The 21,454-nt window shown below is 34.6% G+C and overlaps 1 protein-coding gene across 5 annotated transcripts in view; it reads right to left on the bottom strand.

Annotated features, from left to right (window-relative positions):
- Rars2 (arginyl-tRNA synthetase 2, mitochondrial) overlaps positions 1-21,454 on the bottom strand; it is a 61,624-nt gene that overhangs the window by 24,185 nt on the left and 15,985 nt on the right. For 2 of the 5 annotated variants that reach the window (XM_078019630.1, XM_005324724.4), the window contains 6 exons: positions 21,260-21,333; positions 16,086-16,188; positions 14,558-14,641; positions 12,026-12,123; positions 4,295-4,350; positions 1,132-1,215 (listed from right to left, as the gene is read on the bottom strand). In XM_078019630.1, the coding sequence (XP_077875756.1) occupies positions 1,132-1,215; positions 4,295-4,350; positions 12,026-12,123; positions 14,558-14,641; positions 16,086-16,188; positions 21,260-21,333 (499 nt within the window). Of the gene's footprint in view, positions 1-1,131; positions 1,216-4,294; positions 4,351-12,025; positions 12,124-14,557; positions 14,642-16,085; positions 16,189-18,316; positions 18,908-21,259; positions 21,334-21,454 lie in introns of those variants that run through there. The other 3 variants (XM_040283075.2, XM_078019631.1, XM_078019632.1) reach the window with 2 other exon arrangements.

Here is a 21,454-nt window from a genome sequence, read left to right as displayed (position 1 = left end):
CATCATTCTGAGCGCCTCTTATTTGCCAAACATTACAGATACAAAAGTAATTAAGACACAGTCCACACTTTCACAGAACTTATCTAGCAGGGGAGAGAGGCCCACAAAAGAATGCAATAAAACAAAAGACTATATGAGTGGTGCTAGCAGGCAAGGGTGTGTCTGCACAACAGAGAATGCTTTACAGATGTGGACAATATGGCTGCATCTTAAAAACATGAAAAGTTTGTATTCACATGCTACCAGCCCCTCACTACTGCTACCATACATCTTCACTAATCTTGCCCTCCCCAGGATGACTAGTTTATATGAACTAGGAATAGTTCCTAGTTAACTGGCAATAAGAAAGATAATTTGTGGTGCTTAACTGTTTGGGCTTCTTTTTTCCTTTGACTTCCATCCACTATCACTGTATAGTTACTACAACCAGCCTTATTTGTTTATTTATTAGTTTAGTTTTGGGGAAGCCAAAGTATCACACTTTTTCTTCTAGGTTATTTGTCCATGGTAATAACAGATCCCATTTCATGTGGGCTAGACCTCACTAGATTTATTAAAAAAACAGGAATATGGTTGAGAAGAGTGTATATAGCTAGATTTATTTCTGCCCTCACCAATAAATGTATGCTATTTTTCTTTATTAAAACACTGATGGTGGAATGTGATGATCATTATTATCCAAAGTACATGTATGAAGACATGTGGTGTGAATATACTTTGGATACAACCAGAGATATGAAAAATTGTGCTCTATATGTGTAATAAGAATTATAATACATTCTGCTGTCATATATAAACAAAACAAACAAAAACTCCTATCTACTTCCCTACCTCAGGTCTCACTCTAATTGTGAAGTTTCCTTCCCAAAATATGTGTGGTGAGAATTAAGTCTTAATAAATAAAATAAGATTATGGGCTGGGGATACAACTTAATGGTAGAACATGTGCTAAACATATCTGAGGCCCTGGGTTTGATACTTAGCACCACAAAAACAATGTAAGAAACCACATAGTGCACACTATTTCATGCAGTGAGATTGTGCCAATAATCTGTTCAGATGAAAAAATGATGAGATATTTTAAAAATTAAACTTTAAAATGAAATGAAAAAAAATCTCAAATGCACTTACCGAATTGCATACCCCAGTCTCCAAGGTAATTTATTCTTGTTACTTGATGTCCTAAAGCTTCTTTGAGATTTGCTATAAAATTTCCTAGTAATCAGTAAAAAATATAGTTTCTTATTTTTGTTACTAATTTTGGCTTAAGAACTATATCTTCTCTATTATCAAAGTATAACAAAAATTCTTTTCATAAAATTTGCCAAGTCAATCTTTTTCGTTAAAAAAATATTGTTTTCATCTATGCTATGAAAGGAAGTAAGGAATTATTTTTAGGAAAGTAATTTTTCAAAGAATCTCACCATTTTTACAAGAATAAACTTTTTTTCTTCTTCTTTGAACCCAGAGGCGCTTTACTGTTGACCTGCATACCCACCTGTTTTTACTGTTTTTTTTTTTTTTCCTCTTTTTAGGTACTGGGGATGAAATTCAGGGGCCCTCGACTACTGAGCCACATCCCCAGCTCTATTTTGTATTTTTTTAATTTAGAGACAGGGTCTGAATTGTTTATTGCCACACTTTTGCTGGCTTTGAACTCTCAATCCTCCTGCCTCAGCTTCTCAAGCCAATAGGATTATAGGCATGCTCCATTGTGCCCAGCTTTACATTTTATTTTGAGAAAGGGTCTTATGAAGTTGTTTGAGGCTGGCCATGAACTGCCTTAGCCTCCTGAGTTAGTAGGATTACAGGCATGCCCCACTATGTCCAGCTAAGAACAGATGTTACTAATGTAGATTGGGACACATATTAGAATAACTGCTATTCCTAGTCAATTCCAAGAATAGAAAAATAACAGAATTTTAGTGATTAACAAGAAATAAATAATTTGGCCAGGCACAGTGGTGCTAGCCCATAATACCAGTGACTGGGAAGGCTGAGGCAAGAGGATCCCAAGTTTGAGGCCAGCCTCAGCAAGTTAGCAAGGCCCTAAAAAACTTAGCAAGACCCTATCTTAAAATAATAAAAAGAGCTGGGGATGTAGCTCAGTGGTAAAGTGCCTGTGGGTTCAATATTGACAAAAGAAAAAGAAATATATTATTTGATTATACCCTAAGAACATGGGGAGTAAATGTTCTTTTTTTCTAAATAGCTTTTTCAATATCTTTCAATCACTAAAGTCCATCCTCTGCATCCTTAACAGTATGCAGTAGTCCAAGACTTTTATCTTCATGTACTGCTGATGTGGTTTGATGAGACTCAACATCTGTTTAACTCTCCCTTTGGTATGCCCTTATGTACTGAAGAGGTTAGAAACCTTTTTTTTTGTTTTTTTTTTTTTTAAAGTGTATTTCCTAGATTTTCTTGTGGTAGGGTTCCAGAAATCCTCTAGGTTTGGGTAATCAAACAGACTTTGCATGAGATTTAGAAGGGGAATGAATTACTTCTATTTTTTTCTGACAAGCACAGTTGTAGGTTTTTTTTTTTTTTTTTTGTGGCACCACTAACAGAAGTGCTAGTGTACTCTCGTGACATTTAAGGGAGTTGAAAGAAAGGCTATAGGGTTGTTTCTTTTGCCTATATGTATTTTAGAAAACATGACACAAGCAGTAGCAGTCTTTCAATTGTGGCTATGTCAGTATACTTCTATTTTCTACTCTCTCCAGTCCTGGGGATTGAATCCTGGGGTTGTTCTAACATCAACATACACCCCAGCATGCATCTCCCCATCCTCTGCAAACACTGTTTAATTTTTTGGGACAGGGTCTCACTATACTGCTGAGGCTGGCTTCATACTTGCATCTGTCTGCCTCAGCCTCCCAAGTCACTGGGTTTACAAGTGTGTGCCACCACTCTGGCGAGTCTAGAGCAGTAGAAGTGACAGCAGAAGAGCTAGGAGCCCCCTTAATAATTAAGCCCGATGATGTAATTATGAGCTCCATTTTTGTCAGCTCAATCAAAAGCTTCTTCAGTTCTCCTAACTTTGTAAACCACTCAATATCACATAATAAATCCTTTCCTGATTTAAGTTAAGAGTCAATTTTGTTTTCTGCAAATAAACCTTCACTGATACATGTACCTGACTTAAATTACTACAGCTATTGTCTTTGGCAACTTATCTATTTCTAGACCATCCAAATCTACACAGTCCCAGCAACAAGAACCCACTTCTTCAGCTACAACTCAGATAATGTCTATTTTGCTACTATCTTATCTATATGTTATCTTCTATATTCAATTAAATGTCTACACCTAAGCTTTTGGAATTAGACAAATTTTAAGTCCTGGCTACAATACTTACTAGCCATGCGATCTTGGGAAAGTTACTTTTGAAATTTGAGTTTCTTGATCCATAAACCAGATTAACAGTACTTTCACACCAGGGTTGCTGTGACATTAACTGAGGTAATACATGAAAACACTTGGAATGGTAATTTCTCAATAAGTAATACCTCTTCTTGGTTCAAATATTTTCTTTAACTATTAAAACACCTTTACTGTATTCCTCTCTTAAAATGCTGCTCAAAAACTCAATGAGAGTTGACCCTATATCAATGATACTCTATGACATACGTATTAATTCCACCAATTTTTAAAAGTATTCAAGTATGAGTTAAGTGACTCTCTTGAACATGCAATAGATTTCTACTCTGGAAGAGAGATTAGATGAGATAGACTTTAAAGTGCTTTCCATTTCTAATATAATATAAAACTCTAAGTTTTAAATTGGACTTCTGTAAAATGTAATGCTTTAAATAAATAAAACCATATTATACACTGAAGCATTACGCTATGCAGTATTATGGTAATCTCTGTTTAGAATAGTCGTGTTTTAACTTCCTGTCTTGCATATTTCAGTTAGTGCTCACTTTACTGAGCTTTTCTTTCTTAAATATATGAAGAGAAAAATCTGGAGGATTACTATCATTCCCACATAACTATTTTTATTTTGCATTTTTCAGTTCTCCATATGCACACACATTTTTTAAAAGTTAAAATCATAATATAGATGCCAGTTAAAAACAATTTCTAAGTTAATCTTTGGTTTTGAAATTATTTTTTAAATTTCTAAATCAATTCTTCCCATTTCATGTACTATTTAAGTTGCATTAGGCTCATACTGATTTAAATTTTTCTGTCCCCCCCTTTTCATTTATCATTAAACCATTACTATGTATTTACATATATTTTCCCAAAGGCATGTCTGGTATTTTATGTGAAAGTAAGCACTTACCTATGATGGTGGAACGCAAATGTCCAACATGAAATTTTTTGGCAACATTAGGTGAACTGCAAATAATTGCAAAAATTATTATTTTTTTTTATTCTAAGAAAAAGAGTTCTATGAATTAATTAGGTCATGCTTCCATAAATTGACATAATTAGGTACTAGGGACTCTGGCAATTTAGGGCAGAGAAAAGGTAAAAATTAGACATGTAAAGATAAATTAGAATTCAGAAAGAATCATCTTAGTGACATTAATCCTATGGTTCATGAATTAATAGACCACACAGAAATAGCTCACCTATGAAGCAGATATATTTAAGGATTGATTTAAAAGACTAAGTTCAGAGATAGTTTTGATTAACAAACAATACAGAGCACTGGGAATTGAGTTTAGTGTACAAGTTTTCAAATTTTTATTCTCTTAAAAAGTGCTGAGGATCCTCAAAAGCTAAGAATGGAACCATCATATGACCCAGTTATACTACTCCTCAATATTTATCTTAAAGAATTAAAGCCATTATACTATAGCAATACATGCATGCCTATATTTATAGAGGCACAATTCACAATACCCATACTATGGAACCAGTCTAAATGTCTATCAACAGATGAATGGGTAAAGAAAATCTGGTATATATACACAACAAAGTTTTATTCAGCATAAAGAAAAATGAAATTATGTCATTTGCAGGAAAATGGATGGAACTTGAGAACACTATGTTAGGTGAAATAAGCCAGACTAAAAAAGTTATGGGTTAAATGTTTTCTCTCACATGTGGAAACTAGCAGAGGGAAAAGGAAAAGGTGGTAGTAGGAAATCTCATGAAAATTAAAGGGAGATCAGAAGAGTAGAGAACAGTGACCAGGGGGAGTGGAGAGGGAGATGGAGAAGGTAAGAGAAAATACTAGAGAATAATACTGGCCAAATAATATTGTTATACTGTATGCATGAATGAATATGTAACAATGAATCTCACCACTATGTACAACGATAAGGCACCAATAATAACTATGGATAAAAGTATTAAGGAACCCAAAGAAATTTTGTTCATGAGTTATATATGCTAATATTCACTGTATCAGAAAAAAAAATTTTAAATGTAAAAATATTTTTTAATGAAACCTCCCAGAATAATTAGGACTGATTCATCATTCCAAATTCTCAATCAACAGATCAATCATTTCACTATGGTAAATGCTTCTAGAGGACTTATTTTCTGCCATGCATTTTACATGCATTAATTCATTTAATGCTCCAAACTGATCTGTTTTGTGTACACTTAAAAATGTCATTAAGTTTTTCAATATAAGAAGATTCCAGCTAACATAGCTGGTAAATGAGAGTTTAAATTTTGTTTGGTCTCCAAGGCTTTGTTATATACCCTTTTAAAGAGTATTATAATTTAAAAACTTGATTCCACAGATATGTGCATACAATTACAGCATTACAAAACTACATATATGTTCATTCAAGCATTTAGGAAAAAAGTAAATTTCATTCTATAGACTTGAAAAAATACATATCTATTATTTACGACCAAAAGAGAAAATCAAAGATTGCATTTATTCTTGCCTTAAAGCAGTCAGAAAACAAACAAAAAAATTGAAACACTGGTTTCCAAACTGGACAACAGGCAATTAAGAACTGTAATCAGAGAATGAGAGCAAATAAGATCAGTTACTGGATTGTATCACATTAATGTCTTCCCAGTAAATTTGTGGGACACAGCAAAAGCAGAAAAATCTGTAGCATGAAATGTTTATATTAGACAAAAAGATTTTAAATCAATAATGCTTGTTAAGAAACTAGCAAAAGTGGAAAAAACTAAATCCAAAGTAAGGAGGATAAATGGAAGTAATATAGATAAAGGCAAAAGTCAATATCATGGAAGAAACAATAGAAACACAGTTCTATAACATAATTGTGGATTATGGTAGTAGATTCTATACTGCAGCCCTCCTAGTTTTCTTTTACCTGTTGGTTAGGTAATCCATAATAGCATAACCTATACACCTTTGCCCAAATTCATCATATTATATGCTTAAATATGGTGAATTGTATTTGGATACTTATAATATCTAAAAAAAAAAAAAAAAAAAAACTTTCACAGATCTTTGTGGTTTTTTCCTAAGATTAAATAGAAAAATTGAATCTATCTACATCTTCAAGCTTTGACAGAATGTCCACTGAAATCATCAATTCGTCATTTTCTTACATCACATTCCTCCTGAGAAAGGAATACAATAAAATGGAAAAGATAAATTCAATTCCTCAGGCAACAAAATAACCATTATGAGTTACAATTTGCTAAATCATTTTCACAAATAATTTACTTACTTTTGTTAAATTATTTCATGTAATTATTTTAATTTTATAAGAAAGAACAAATAAGAGATGAAAGAAATAAATTGTCCCATTTAAGATCACTGCATCAATTACTAATAGAATTGCTACTCTGACTTCCCAGATTCCCATTTTACTAATTAGACATGCCTAATTCTGTTTTTTAAGAATAACAGCTCACATTTTGAAACAGCAGGCTGGATGTAAACACAACATTTAACTTTTAGGGTTACGGATGTCCTTTCCCTTAAGATACAGTTTAATAATTTAATGTCATCTGATCTTGCAAAATCCTTTTACTAGTGTGACCTAGAAGCCATGTCCTCAGCAACTTTGTCATGGAAACAATATCTTAGCTCCTGGTTCTTGGTACTTCCTGGTGGAAAACATTGTTAGTCTTTGTCCTTGTCATCATACTCATTGGCATATTCCTGTGCTGTGGCATTTATTGCTGCATCAATATGGTTCCAGTACTAATGAATTCTTGTTTCTCTTATAGACCATCCATCACTCAAATGGCCCTCCAGCCTATTAGTGGACTTTTATCATGGATCACTCGATAGACCTGATTTTTTAAGGGGGACTCCAAACTGCTTGCCCCACATCATCGTCCCTTTCAGCCTGAAGAAGCCAGAAAGATCTTCTTTGCCCCCCTTTCCTTACAGCAGTAAGGAGTTCCCAAATTAGATTTAAAGTTAGGTAGTCAGTGTAGTTAGGTAAATCAGGTCTAATATCGAGTGAAATCTAAAATGGAGGCCATGTCAGGAATGACTCAGGGAAAACACAAGACAATTCATGGAATGTTAATGAAGTCCCGAAAAGGCCCTAGGCCAAAGTCCACCTGGAAGAAGTATTAATGAATAGCCACCAGCAGATTTGAAGATAGCCCATCACAAAGAAGTGTTAATGAAGTCCTTCCTGCTCAGACTACTTCTTTGGCCCACCTGTGTCCCACCCCTCGGGCCTTCCAACCTACATTCCATCACCAAAACTATAAAAAGGGGAGACAACCACACTTCCACGGATTCAACCTCTTGGGTCCCCTTCTTCCTCCGGGAGAAGTCTTTTCTACTGTCCTTTTGTAAAGGTCTGGCGAAACGTCGGAGGGAGAGACTACCCAAGAGACTGACTCCATGCAATTGGCAAAAGGGGATATTTATTGGGGATCCATTCCAGCGCGCTGGGACTCTGTGCCCACTCAAGAAGGGAGAGCAGCCCAGAGCCCAGAGCAGAGTTCAAGTGGAGCTTAAGTACACTTTTTGGAGAGGGTGGGGGGCTTTGCATACATCAGAACAAATCATCATGAGGCGTGGGAAAATTGAACAACAACCCTGAGTCAGGATTAGTGCATACATTGGCGGGAACAATCAGGGCAGGAGTGATTGGTGCTCCTAGGTGGGGTACACATTCAAACTGATTGGTTTAGGTCCTGCAATGCCTACGTGCCAAGCAACTCGGAACCCTTAGCTATTAAACAACCAGAAAGTCAGTGGAAATATTTACTGGGCAGTTCCAGTATTGTCCTAACAGCTACAGGGATTACAGGTTTTAGGGGTAGCAGAGGGACTCTAACAATACTAGTCTTTTACTTTTTAACCCAATCCCTGCACTTTGGAAACTTTAGGATGCCTGGTCTTTTACACTTTAACTCAGGCTCTGCGGCTTAGAATCAGCTTGGAAAATTTACCTTTACACTTTAATAAACTTCTAATTTCTACTCTTAAAGAAAAAAAAAAGAAAAGAAACAGCAGGCTGGAAAGGGAACTGAGAAAAAAGGAAGAAAGAAGAGAAAATGCTGCCCCAGCTAACTGTACTCTAGCAGATATGATCTGTACTGAACGGGGAAGACTAACTTAGAAGAGAAGCAACAGTAGTTAGTTTCAAGTCTTATACCAAGTCTATGAAAGACAGCCATGTACCCAGGCACTTTATCATACTGCTCCTAGATCTGACAAAAATAACATGACAACCTACACTCTGTTAGGGAGGCAGTAAAAATATATACAATCAGAGTTAGCTCTATGAACCTGGGCAATTTACTTAATCTAGTATTATCCTCTTAGTTTAGGGGAAAGTCTCTTGAAAACCAAGATTATAATTTTTGTTTTTTTAGAGAAAAATTCCCTGCTCTGTATTCAAGATACTATATATTTTAAAAAAATTATCCCACATCTCTCGTTTTCAAAAGAAATTCAAGAACATTTTTTTAAAATAGTAAAGTTTGAACCTGTTCCCCACCTGCTGTCTCTACTTTGAAATCATAATGGTGACTGCTGGAACATATGGAAAATTTCTAAGGGAGGGAGGAGCAATGACTCCCAACAACGAAAGATAAAAACCATCAGAGAGAAATGCTAGCTGATAAGATAGGCTCTGCCTTCACTACATTCAAATGTTCACTTGAACAAAATTCATCCTTTTTTAATTGCTTTAGGAAAAAAGCAGAGAGAAGTAAATCCATAAACAAACTGCCATACAAAAGCCTACAAATACATAACTCAACAAGAACAGGTTATCTTTAGATGTTTTTTAAAAAGAAAAAAAGTACTGTATGGGAAACATAAACTTAGGAAAAAAGCCAAGAAATCAGTGAGGAAAGGTATTTTGAGAACTTAGTTGGGGAGAAGGGATGGGGAAGGTGAAATAAAAATGCAGAAAATGTTAAAAGTGAGGACCAATGGCAAGCTGCAAGAAATTTACAATGCTATTATTTGAAGGATAAAAGCATGGTAGTAGATTCTATACTGCAGCCCTCCTAGTTTTCTTTTACCTGTTGGTTAGGTAATCCAAAGGAGGTTAACAATAATATGGTACTAAGTACCTACCCAGAGAAGAAAACTGTGTCCTTCCTTAATTTAAAAGACATGAATGAAAAATAATTATACATTGCCACAAATTCTTTGCCATTTTCACCATTAAGAGATATAGCATACTTTCTTCCCTCTGAACCTGGAGGTGATCTTGTGACTCAGAGAAGTGATGTTCTAGATGCTTTCACTTAGAGTCCTGAACACCTTTGTAAAGAGGCCTGGCATACTGCTGGAGAGAATGTGGACAGAGAGAGAAGCCTGGACAGATAAGTTAAATCAATGCACTACCTTAGATTTCTAGCCTCACTAAAATCTCCAAATGACCAGTAGTTAGTTATATAAGTGACCTCAGACAAGTAGAAGAATCACTGCATACATCTAGTTCATATGGTTCATTTTAATAGTTCATCCACTAAAGTGGTTGTTGGCACTAATCAATATCTGGCAAACATTTTCTTAAACAGAAACTATTTTTAATAGGCTTTTGGGCCATGTGATCTCTGCCTCAACTACTAAATTCAAATAGTTCTACTCTGCTCACCTGCCTCTGTAATATGAAAGGAACATTGTAGATGAAATACAAAGGAATGTGAATGACTGTGTCTTGATTAAACTATTTACAAAAACAGGCGGCAGTGTATTTTTGTGTGTGTGTGTGTGTGTGTATGTGTGTGTCGTGCTGGGGATTAGAATGCAGGGATGGAAACGGTGGTGGAATATCTTGGACATCATTATCCAAGGTACATGTATGAAGACACAAATTGGTGTGAATATATTTTGTTTACAACCAGATATATGAAAAATTATGCTCCATATCTGTAATAAGAATTGTAGTGCATTCTGCTGTCATATATAAATAAAAAAATTAATAAACAACAACAAGAAACAAACAGGTGGCAGGCTGAATTTTGTCCATGGACTAAAGTTTGCAAATCTCCTTTTAATGCTGTAGTGCTTTCTTATTCAAGAAGAGAGGACTGAAAGGACAGGCCACTTTCTTAGAGAGATGGATTTAGTGTAGCTCTTCTCTGGTATGAGAATGGTTATAGGAAGTCCCTTTCCTCTTTGTCATGCAACAAACATTTAAATTCAAATTTAAATATGATGGTGCTACACTGAGTGTAAGATTCATCCATAACCATCTGCTCCACGGAGCAGTAGTTCACTCAATTAGTCCCATCATAAACTGTTATGGTTTGGATGTGAAGTGTCCCTCAAAACCTCATGTGTGAGACTATGCAAGGAGGTTCAGAGGAAAAATGATTGGGGTATGAAAGTCTTAACCCAATCAGTAAATTTATCACCTGATGGGATTAACTGAGTAGTTACTAAAGGTGGATAGAGTATGGCTAGAGGAGGTAGATACTTGGGGGCGTACCTCTGGAGTATATATTTATATCTGGCAAGTGGAGTGAGTGTCTCTCTCTCTCTCTCTCTCTCTCTCTCTCTCTCTTCCTGATCATCATGTGAGCCACTTCCCTCTGCTACACTCTTTTGCCATGATGTTCTGCCTCACCATGAGCCCAAGGAATGGAGCTGGCTGTCTATGGACTGAGACCTCTGTAACCATAAGCTCCAAATAAACTTTTCCTCCTCTAAAATTGTTCTTATCAGGTCTTCAGTCATAGCAGCAAAAAAGCTGACTGAAACATAAACTGTTGAATCTGATTCTTATAGGACTTACCCTTTCTAAGAACAATAATGAGTGGCAGATAATACACATGTGGAATCTGAAAAAAAACACTTTCTCTGCTTATCCAGTTGGTGATCATAACTAAGTTTAAAAGTTATTATTATAAATTACAATGAGGTAGTAAACATAAAATATTTCCCATATTGTTTCTTAAAAATTCTCCACAAGAATAAATACACAAGAAGACAAAAGGCCCTAGCAAGTTTCATCTTTCTAAGTGAAAAAGCAGTTCATCAAGACTTTTCATTGTTTAGGAAAAAAAAAAAAAAACTATCTCATAGTTTTCTTGAGCTGTCAACCTGTCAGCTATACTACGAAGTTGTTAGTTCTTAGTGTTCCTTTTATACTTTTGGTTATTTCAGAACAGTGCAAATATTTGAAAGTTGTACTGACAGTATATTAGAAAGTAAAATGAAGACTATTTAGAGGCGTATTAAAACTTCTAGCTATTTTCTGTTAATCAAAAGAATATATCACAGAGGCTGGGGTTGTGGCTCAGCAGTAGAGCTCTCGCCTAGCACGTGTGAGGCGCTGGGTTTGATCCTCAGCAACACACAAAAGGTACTGTGTCCAACTACAACTAAAAAAAAAATATATATATATATCACAAAAACTGCAAGGCTGTATTCTCTGGTAATCAGCTTACTTCAAAATTCTTTAAAAAATGAATAAATAATTCTAGATATTTTTTAAACTGGAGGCCCCAAATCCATTTTTATTCATTTTATTTATGGTATAATGAATGATTCACCATGATCTTAAGAAGATAATATAATGTCATGTTTTGCAACTTTTCCACATGTAATTTAGTGAGAGTCCAAAAGAAGGGGGTGGAACACTTCCTGTCTAGTCAACTTGATTAATCTACCCAAAGATGGATGGTCACTCACCTGAATTCAACCACAACCTTCCTTGGGGGAAGACCAGAGAAAAGTTCACTTTTTAGTCCATATTTTGAGCCATCTTCAATTACTTGATGTAACACAGCCTGAAATATAAAAGGAGTGGGATTTAACAATAGAATAAAATTGCAATGTTCTTAATTACTTTGTAACTAAGAATTAAATGTTGCTAATTTGTCCATTCTAATTGAAGAAACTGAAAACTTTATAGCGCTGTCAGCAGCACCATTTCCAGCACAAACCTCCCTGTTGCTAATGCTAGTCACAGCAGTCTTTACAGGAATTAACTCTGATGGGGCTTTCTATGTTCACAAATCACATCTATTCATCCTTATAGTAGCAAATGATGTAGACAAAGATGAGGAAACTGAGGCTTAATGAGGTAAGGTAACTACAGAAGTCCCACAGTAAATAATAACAAAATCAAAAGCAGCATCTAGTGTTTATTAAGTGCCAAGGACTATGCTATGTATGGGATAATTATTTAATTCTTATATATAATCATGTATCAATTTATTTAATTCTTATAATAGCTTCAGAGATAAGTACTACTTCTAGAAATGAGGAAAGAAAAATAAAGACAGGTTAAGTAACTTTCCCAAGGTACTGCTATTAAGTCATGTAGCAAAAACTTTTCCCACTCCCCAGTGAATGTGTTAAGTGCTGCACACAGTGTTGCAGCTCTTATGGTACTAAAGTTCACCAGCAATGGTAGGAAAACAATATAAAAACACATAGTTAAATGGCTATTGGCTACACAGTATAAGTTTCCTTCAGAAACTTCTAAAACCTTCTAGGTTAATTTTTAGCTACTAACAGAACTGTTGTATAGTTCACGAACTTATACTTTGTTTTTTTACTAATGGTGATGATGTGTCTTTCAAAAAGTAGGATGTTGGGCTGGGGTTGTGGCTTAGTGGTAGAGCGCTTGCCTAGCATGTGTGAGGCGCTGGGTTCAATCCGTAGCACCACACATAAATAAATAAAATAAAGGTATTGTGTCCAACTATGATAAATAAATAAATAAAGTAGGATGTAAGCTGAACATGGTGGCTCATGCCTATAATCCCAGTGACTTGGAGGATAAGGCAGGAAGATTGCAAATACAAAGCCTGCCGCACTCCGAAATTTAGTGATACCATAAGTAACTTAGTGAGACACTGTCTCAAAAGAGCTGAGGATGTGGCTCAGCTGTTAAGTGTCCCTGGGATCAATCCCTGGTACCCCAAACCATGACCATCACAAAACCTCCCAAAATTAAGTTGTGAAATTACTGTTGCTAAGCTTTTATTCACTCTTAAATTGGTTTTGATCCATCAACTGCATTTTGAGTCCTAAAAATGTAGTTCATGATGTGAAAAATTTTATTATTAAAGAACTGGTTAAGATGGTTATAAGACAGAATAGGCAGAGATGGGAGCAGCAGGAAGTAAAACAACACATACAACAAACATTTAAGGTGCATCCACAGGTGGCTGCGGATTGTAGCTTAGTGGTAGAGCACTTGCTTAGCATGTGTGGAGTGAAGTCCTGGGTCTGATTCCTAGCACTGCAAAACACACCACCAAGACCAGAAATCCCACAAGAAGACACATCCCCAGAGTGCTAGTTGGTTCAAGACTAGGAGTTTTTATATTATCTTTGTAGTCTCAAAATCTTGAAGATGGGCAACATTTTCCATTTAATGCAAAACTAAGGTTCAGAAATAGTATTTATTTGTACAATGACACAGAGAAAATAATACTCTATACAATCAGTAGGAAATAGAGAAAGGATTAATATACAGATGTTAAATTGAATAGTGCCTATCATATACTAGGGGCTCAATAAACATTAATACTTTAAGAACATGTGGATAAGAAGAATGCAAGTGGAGAGGTAAACATTAGTGAGAAGGAATCCATATTCAGATTATTATAAGTTTATTCTGAATTTCATCTCTGAATTTTCTTATGTTACTGTATTAACTGCCCTTTTGCAGGCCTCATATTTATTGTCTTATTAAAAGAAAAAGCTGTCTTATGATTTCTTCTGTATACATCTTATGTTTCTAACAAGACTATAGAATACCAGAGAGTAGAAACTAGCATCCCTTTCTTGGATTCAATACAAAACTGATGTATTCATTCAACAAATATCGATCCAGTGCCTACTATGTGCTAGACACTGCTAAAAAACTATGGAGATCCAACAATGAAAAAAACAGATGCTATTAACCCTAAGGGGATAAGAGTTTAAAGGGCAAGTGGTATTAAACAAATAAAAGGAATTTAAATATCAACTATGGTATGTTCTATAAAGGAGAGATATAAAGTGGCATAGAAGAATATAAAAAGATCAGAAATCTACTGCCAAGAAAATCTCAAGATCCAACAGGCTGTTAAACTCAGGTGGCACTCCATGCAAAGGGATCAATATTTGCAAAGGATGTGTGTACAATGAGTTTCAGAGCAGGAGGAAGATCAGTGCAATTAAAGAAGAGAATGAATGTACAATGGCTGGACAATAACTCATTCTTACCTTTGTTAGTAGTTCTCTGTTTATTTTGAAATTCACAGTTCCTGGACCAGTGCTGATTTCACTCACCACTGTATCGCATTTCAGCTAGAAAGTAAGTATATTATGAAATAGGCCCAATGAGACATACAGTTCTAATACTACAATTGGCTGACAAAGTCAAGCTGAGTTACCTCTTTCAGTCATTACAGGTGGACCTGGGCCTTAGCCAATCTTCAGTTCCTCCACTTTACTTAGGGAAATACATTTTCTTTTTTTCCTTATTAGAAATGCTATTTTGTATTCAGAGTATCTCCTTTCCCCTTTGTCTTTCCTTCACCTCAAATTCTCCATTTGTCTTACAATAAGCACTTACCCTTACTCACAAGCCACAGAACACCACATTAGGTCAGATCCTAACTAAAGCTTTTGAACCAATACAAAGCATGTAAATAATTTAGTCTGTCTTCTCTGCTCATGCCCACCCTTCTTAACCACCTAGATGTTCAAACTCCTTGATAAACCTATAGAACTAAAGATGTGCCAGTGTTTACTGAAGAACTTCTAGCCTATATTTTTGAGACAAGAAATAGGAAGAAAGGGATTAAATATCCTAATTAGATTAATTCTACTCCTGGTGTACTTCCTAGTAAAAATCTTAGGTGATTTTTATTATCAAATAAATATCTACCAAGTTATCAAAATTACTTTATCATACTCATTCCTCACAAATCTTTTTCCTTGACAGTGACTTTCATTGTTCCAATTCTTCAGAGATTCCAGATACCTCTTGTGTCACAAATAATAACCCCATTAACAAAGCAACAAAACTTATCTAATATCTGTTTTTGCTGAGGATATTACACTAACAATTTAGATTTGGTCGGGCTGGGATCGTGGCTCAGCGGTAGAGCACTCACCTAGCACGTGCAAAGCCCTGGGTTCGATCCTCAGCACCACATAAAAATAAATAAAATACAGATATTGTGTCCAACTACTAAATAAATAAATAAATAAATATTTTTTAAAAAATTTAGATTTGGTCATTCTCTACTATCTTTTAAAGTAAATAAAACCCACCAGGGAACTTAGAAATACTTAAGTTTTATGAAATCATCTAACCACTTCTTCCCTGTAATCATGATTCCATTTACATTTAATCATTTCTTCTCATATTTTAATGTTCTTCTCAGAAACTCATTTTAAAAATTGCAACCCACAGCTCTAATTTATCAAGCTTGTTCTCCAAAATTCAAAAGTCCACCCAGCTTCAATCTGTAAATTTAATTAACACTTCAGTCCTACTTTGAAGTACTTAATCAAAAAATTGAACATTGCCAGCTCAAGAGGAATGCTTTATAAATAACTTGAAAAATCATTTTAACCTTATAGTAGTACAGGGCTAAAATGAATTTAAATGATATTTTCCAAGATAAAAAAGAAATACTATTAAATTCATTATTACAGATGAGAAACCCTGCAGAGCACTCTTTTTTCCTTTAAAATGCTAAATTTATTATAATGTTAAATAGAGATAATAGTGCTAAAATACCTTCTCTGCCAGTTTCTTGGCTTGAACTTGAATATCTGGTCTTATGTGGTCATTGCTATTTTCCAGTAAAGAATCCACAGATAGCTGAAAGTCAGCTACTTCTCTAAAGACAGAAATTGAAATGAGAAAGAGCTGTTGTTATCTTAGAAGCATTACAAGTTTAACAAAGGTTAATCATTGTGTATTTTTCATATGAAAATGATTTTATCAAAAAAGGCATTTTGTTTTCAAAATTAAAAGCAAGGAAATTAGAAATCACCTTGTATTTATTTAAAAACTTTTTTCTTTTAACATTTTATGAAATTTTTCCTTTTCTGTTATGTAATTGTAACTTTATGATATCTCTGTGAAATAGACAGAGGTGTCTGGGAAATTAAATGTCTCCTGCAAATTCTTCTTCTTCTTTTTTTTATTTTATTTTTTTTGAGAGAGAGAGAGAGAGAGAGAGAGAGAGAGAGAGAGAATTTTTTTTTAATATTTATTTTTCAATTATTGGCGGACACAACATCTTTGTTTTTTTATGTGGTATTGAGGATGGAACCTGGGCTGCACGCATGCCAGGCGAGCACGCGACCACTTGAGCCACATCCCCGGCCCTCTTATCAAATTCTAATGCAACTAAGCAGATGCAGACAAAAGTTCAGGTCTTTTGGCCTTTTCCTATGATGCTTCCTATACTACTCCAAATGCTTGCTTCTAACTCTTGCTCCTCCACTGACTTCCAAATGACAAAAAAAAAAAAATATATATATATATATATATATATGGAACTTGAGTTTCAACACGAGGGAAAAAAATTCATTCTGAATACTCAGTAGTTCATAAAACAGACACTGCCACTTATCCTTTTCATTCAGTTGATGATGAAACAATGCAAAAACAAATACAACACCAGCAATGAGTGAAAATCATCATTTGCTTGATGAGAGCAGTTCTGTCTAAGGAAAGAAAGTAGGGAATGGAATCAAAGAAGTACATTTCAGTGACTTGAACAGTATTTGTAACATTTTATTACTAAAAATCAAGAGCCATCCTTCTCCTCTCAAAAAATAAATAAATAAAAATGGAAAAAAACTTAATTTAGAAAGTGACCACATGAGTGTTTTATTATTCTCTACAAATTTTTCTGTAGATTTAAAATGTACAAAAGTTCAAGATCTATATAATAGTTTTTAAATCAATATACATCTATGTAATTACACTAACATCTTTTGATGTTTAATAAGAGAATAGAGAATAGGACTTCATGAGTATAGTACGTGGTTTGTCCATTCTCTGTCTAGCACATATGTCACTCACATGATAAGGGCACACTTTAGAGGGGCACAAGTGACTTCCTTATCACTTATGATTATCAGGGACATATCTAAAAATTCCTGTGTGACTTCTGGTTAACATCAGATTTTAAAAGTCTATGATAATCATTAAGAATTTTCCTGGGCCTTGCGAGATACAGTGGTGCACGCTTGAAATGCTACTGACTTGGGAGGCTAAGGCAGAAGGATCTGAAGTTTGAGACTAGCCTCAGCAAATCAGCAAGACCCTGTCTCAAAAAAGTTAAAAAGCTGGGGATGTGGCTCAGGTTAAGCGCCCCTGGGTTCAATCCCCGAGACCAAGAAAAAATTAAAAAGAATTTTCCCGGGGGCCTTAATCCATTATTCAGAGTGGCTAACACAGACCAACCCAACTCATCTACTGACATCTGAGCTGTCACCACAGACCCAAGTTCATCTACAGATCCGTGCCTGTGTGATGTTGGAGAAGTTGCTTAATCTCTCAGTACTCAGTAAAATGGTGATGACAATGGAATCTACTTCACAGCGTTGTTTAGAAATCAAGTCTTGGTTATGAATTATATTAATCCTAGTTATGATGTTAAATGAAAATGTTAAATAGTATCAGCACTAACCTCTGGGAAAGTCTTTTTCTACTTTATAGTACATGATAATTCAATTTTCTAAAAATTAATCGTGAAATTCTTTTAAGGTTTGAATGTATTTATTCTTACCAAAGAACTCTTCATAGTTCAGTCAAGTATTTATGCCAATCATGGGGACCTAAACTAGTTAACAACATGGGAATAACAAAAAAAGCAGAATAACAAATTCAAAGATATATACAAATTATAGAAAATAATGTAAATAAAAAGTAGTAAGAGCCCTGATAATAATATTAACTGAAATACAGATTTGAATACATCAAAGATTAAATTATTGTATGTTGATACATACCTTGGATGCTTTAGAGAAGATTTAATATGACTCAGACTCTCAAACATCCAGGAAACACAAAGAAATCATAGGATTTTTTAAAAAATAGTGTAAAATTATGAAGACTTATAAGCATTTGTAAGGTATAACACACTAATAATTTAATTTAAAAATTGTATAATCTCCATGGAATCATAAATATTTCTAATTAGTTCAGTGGCAGAAGGACAAAAAAATTGATCCTTTTAGTTTGTTAACAATGATTAATACCAACTTATTAAACTAAGAATATTTAAAACATAAATTCTGAAATTATGTGAAGGGTTACCTATCACTACCAAAGTTGCAAAAGAGAAGGAAGTGAGGGAGATCAACCAGATTTCCATCTACTTCCCAGTTGCCCCTTTGGGGAACTTTTTTTTTTTTTATTGGTTGTTCAAAACATTACAAAGCTCTTGACATATCATATTTCATACATTAGATTCAAGTGGGTTATGAACTCCCATTTTACCCCGTATACAGATTGCAGAATCACATCCACATTTTTACATAATGCCATATTAGTAACTGTTGTATTCTGCTACCTTTCCTATCCTCTACTATCCCCCCTCCCCTCCCCTCCCATCTTCTCTCTCTACCCCATCTACTGTAATTCATTTCTCTCCTTGTTTTTTTTTCTCATTCCCCTCACAACCTCTTATATGTAATTTTGTATAACAATGAGGGTCTCCTTCCATTTCCATGCAATTTCCCCTTTCTCTCCCTTTCCCTCCCACCTCATGTCTCCGTATAATGTTAATCTTTTCCTCCTGCTCTTCCTCCCTGCTCTGTTCTTAGTTGCTCTCATTATATCAAAGAAGACATTTGGCATTTGTGTTTTAGGACTGGCCAGCTTCACTTAGCATAATCTGCTCTAATGCCATCCATTTCCCTGCAAATTCCATAATTTTGTCATTTTTTAATGCTGCGTAATACTCCATTGTGTATAAATGCCACATTTTTTTTATCCATTCATCTATTGAAAGGCATCTGGGTTGGTTCCCTTTGGGGAACTTTTAATCATACACCCAAAAAGAACTTTTGGTTTTGCTTTGTCTATTTGAAAAGATAATTCTTGAATGTGAATTATGTATAAAAATTTTAAAACTGAAAACAACGTAAATGTCTATCAACAGTAGAATAACAGAATATTACAAAAAAAGTGATGTCAAGGAAAAAGGTTAAAAAATCTTATATAGTTTTGTAGCTTTTTTTTTTAATCTGAAAAACATATTCAAAGACAAAGAAATGAAAAATACACTAACTTCCTAAAATCAGTTACCTACTATAGTAAGATTATTGGGACTTTATTTTTCTTATTCTTCTGTATTTTCCTGAATTTCCTTAAAGAGATTGTTTTGCACTCTATAGTTTTATGAAATTAATCCCTCTTACTTTCATTTTTTTGGGGGGTGGGGATACTGGGGATTGAATTCAGGGACACTTCCACTGAGCCACATCCCCAGCTCTATTTTTGTTTGTTTGTTTGTTTGTTTTTTTAGAAACAGGATCTCACTGAGTTGCTTAGCTCCTCACTGTTGTTGAGGCTGGCTTTGAACTCATGATCCTCCTGCCTCAGCCTCCTGAGCCACTGGAATTACAGGTGAGTGTCACTGCTCCGGCTCTTACTTTCATTTTTTAAAAATTAAAACCAGTAAGTTTAAAAAGCAATAGCTACTTTTCCACTAACTTCTGAAGGTTGTTGTGTTGGTTAATGTGAAAGCCACAGGCTTTGAGTACTACTGACTTATGACAATGCTCTCAATTCTAATAAAATCAATGTTATTATATAGGAAGTTCACCATAGCTGAAAATACATGGAGAACTAGCAGACCTGAGCAAATTGGTTCATTTTATATTACCTAATCTATGCCAGCAAAAAAACAATATTTCTTAATTCTCCTAGCACTTAATAGCATTCTTATATAAAGTCAGAAATATGGAACGTGAGACTTGGTTTTTAACTGTAAGGGATACTCTGGATTTATTATAGCAAAACAGTAAAGGTTTCCTCAATATGGAGAATTTTAGACTTGTGGCTCAGAAAATTTTTGAAGTGGTTCTCAATATTTATTATTTATAAACCAAAATCTTAGTACTTTGGATTATTAAAGCAAAGGCAAGCAAAGGCAATCCTATTCAAAAGATGGGTCAAAATAGTTTAGCTTATTAGAGGTCTTTGAAAAGACATTAAAATTGAGAGATTACCCTTATTATGCAGAATGCAAATTACAGATTTTATGAAATAAGTAACTGATGTGGAAAACTACATAAATTTGCATATAATTTTGAGAGCCCCTTGGTCCCTTGTTGCCTCTCTTCTTGGAATTCACATAAAGGAAGATGCAGTAGGCCATTTTATAGGTGTTCTCTTTTACTACAAGGTCAAATGTAGCCTCTCTCTTCCCTTTTCATTTATTTCTTTGTTCTATCCTGAGAACAGGAATATTCATCGTATGCTAAAAGTCTTGACATAATTAAGGGAACGAAATACAAGGACATGTTGCTACCAGTAATTACATTGTTACCTCTTTCAAAACCTTGGGGCTCAATGCCTACTATGTAGCAAATATGTCATTATTAACTGACAATACAGTGGTCCCTTGGTGCCTGAGGTTCCAGACACCCCATAGATAAAACAATCTGTAGATGTTCAAATTTAAACTTCATTACCAAAGACTTTGACACGACTATCACTGCAAGCATAAGCAAGCATAAAAATAATTAATGTAAGAATATTACCTGTCACAGAGTATCCAATACAGATTTTAATTTTATTGTTGATTACACTAATAAGTTGAATATAATGAATCACATCTTATAATTCACTTCAAAGACTATTCCATAAATTGAAGAGTAACAATTTTTTAGTCAACAAATTTGAGAACATTATAGATTGCTATAAATGTATTAATTATACTTAACTCTTTTCTGGAAATTGGAACTGCAGATATTGATTTGATCAAGTTTTCTGGTGGAAGATCCAGCACTCTGGAAAGCTAAGTCAAAAAGAACAAAATAGGGTAAGACTATAGATAATATTTGTTCCATATTCATACTACTACTTAAAAATAAAAAGAATAAACAACTGACATGCCAACATAAATGGACATTATGCTA

Source organism: Ictidomys tridecemlineatus, chromosome 8, assembly GCF_052094955.1.
Source record: "Ictidomys tridecemlineatus isolate mIctTri1 chromosome 8, mIctTri1.hap1, whole genome shotgun sequence".
Classification (NCBI taxonomy): domain Eukaryota; kingdom Metazoa; phylum Chordata; class Mammalia; order Rodentia; family Sciuridae; genus Ictidomys; species Ictidomys tridecemlineatus.
Note: the sequence above shows the minus strand (reverse complement) of the source record. Positions and strands in the feature narration are given on the sequence as shown.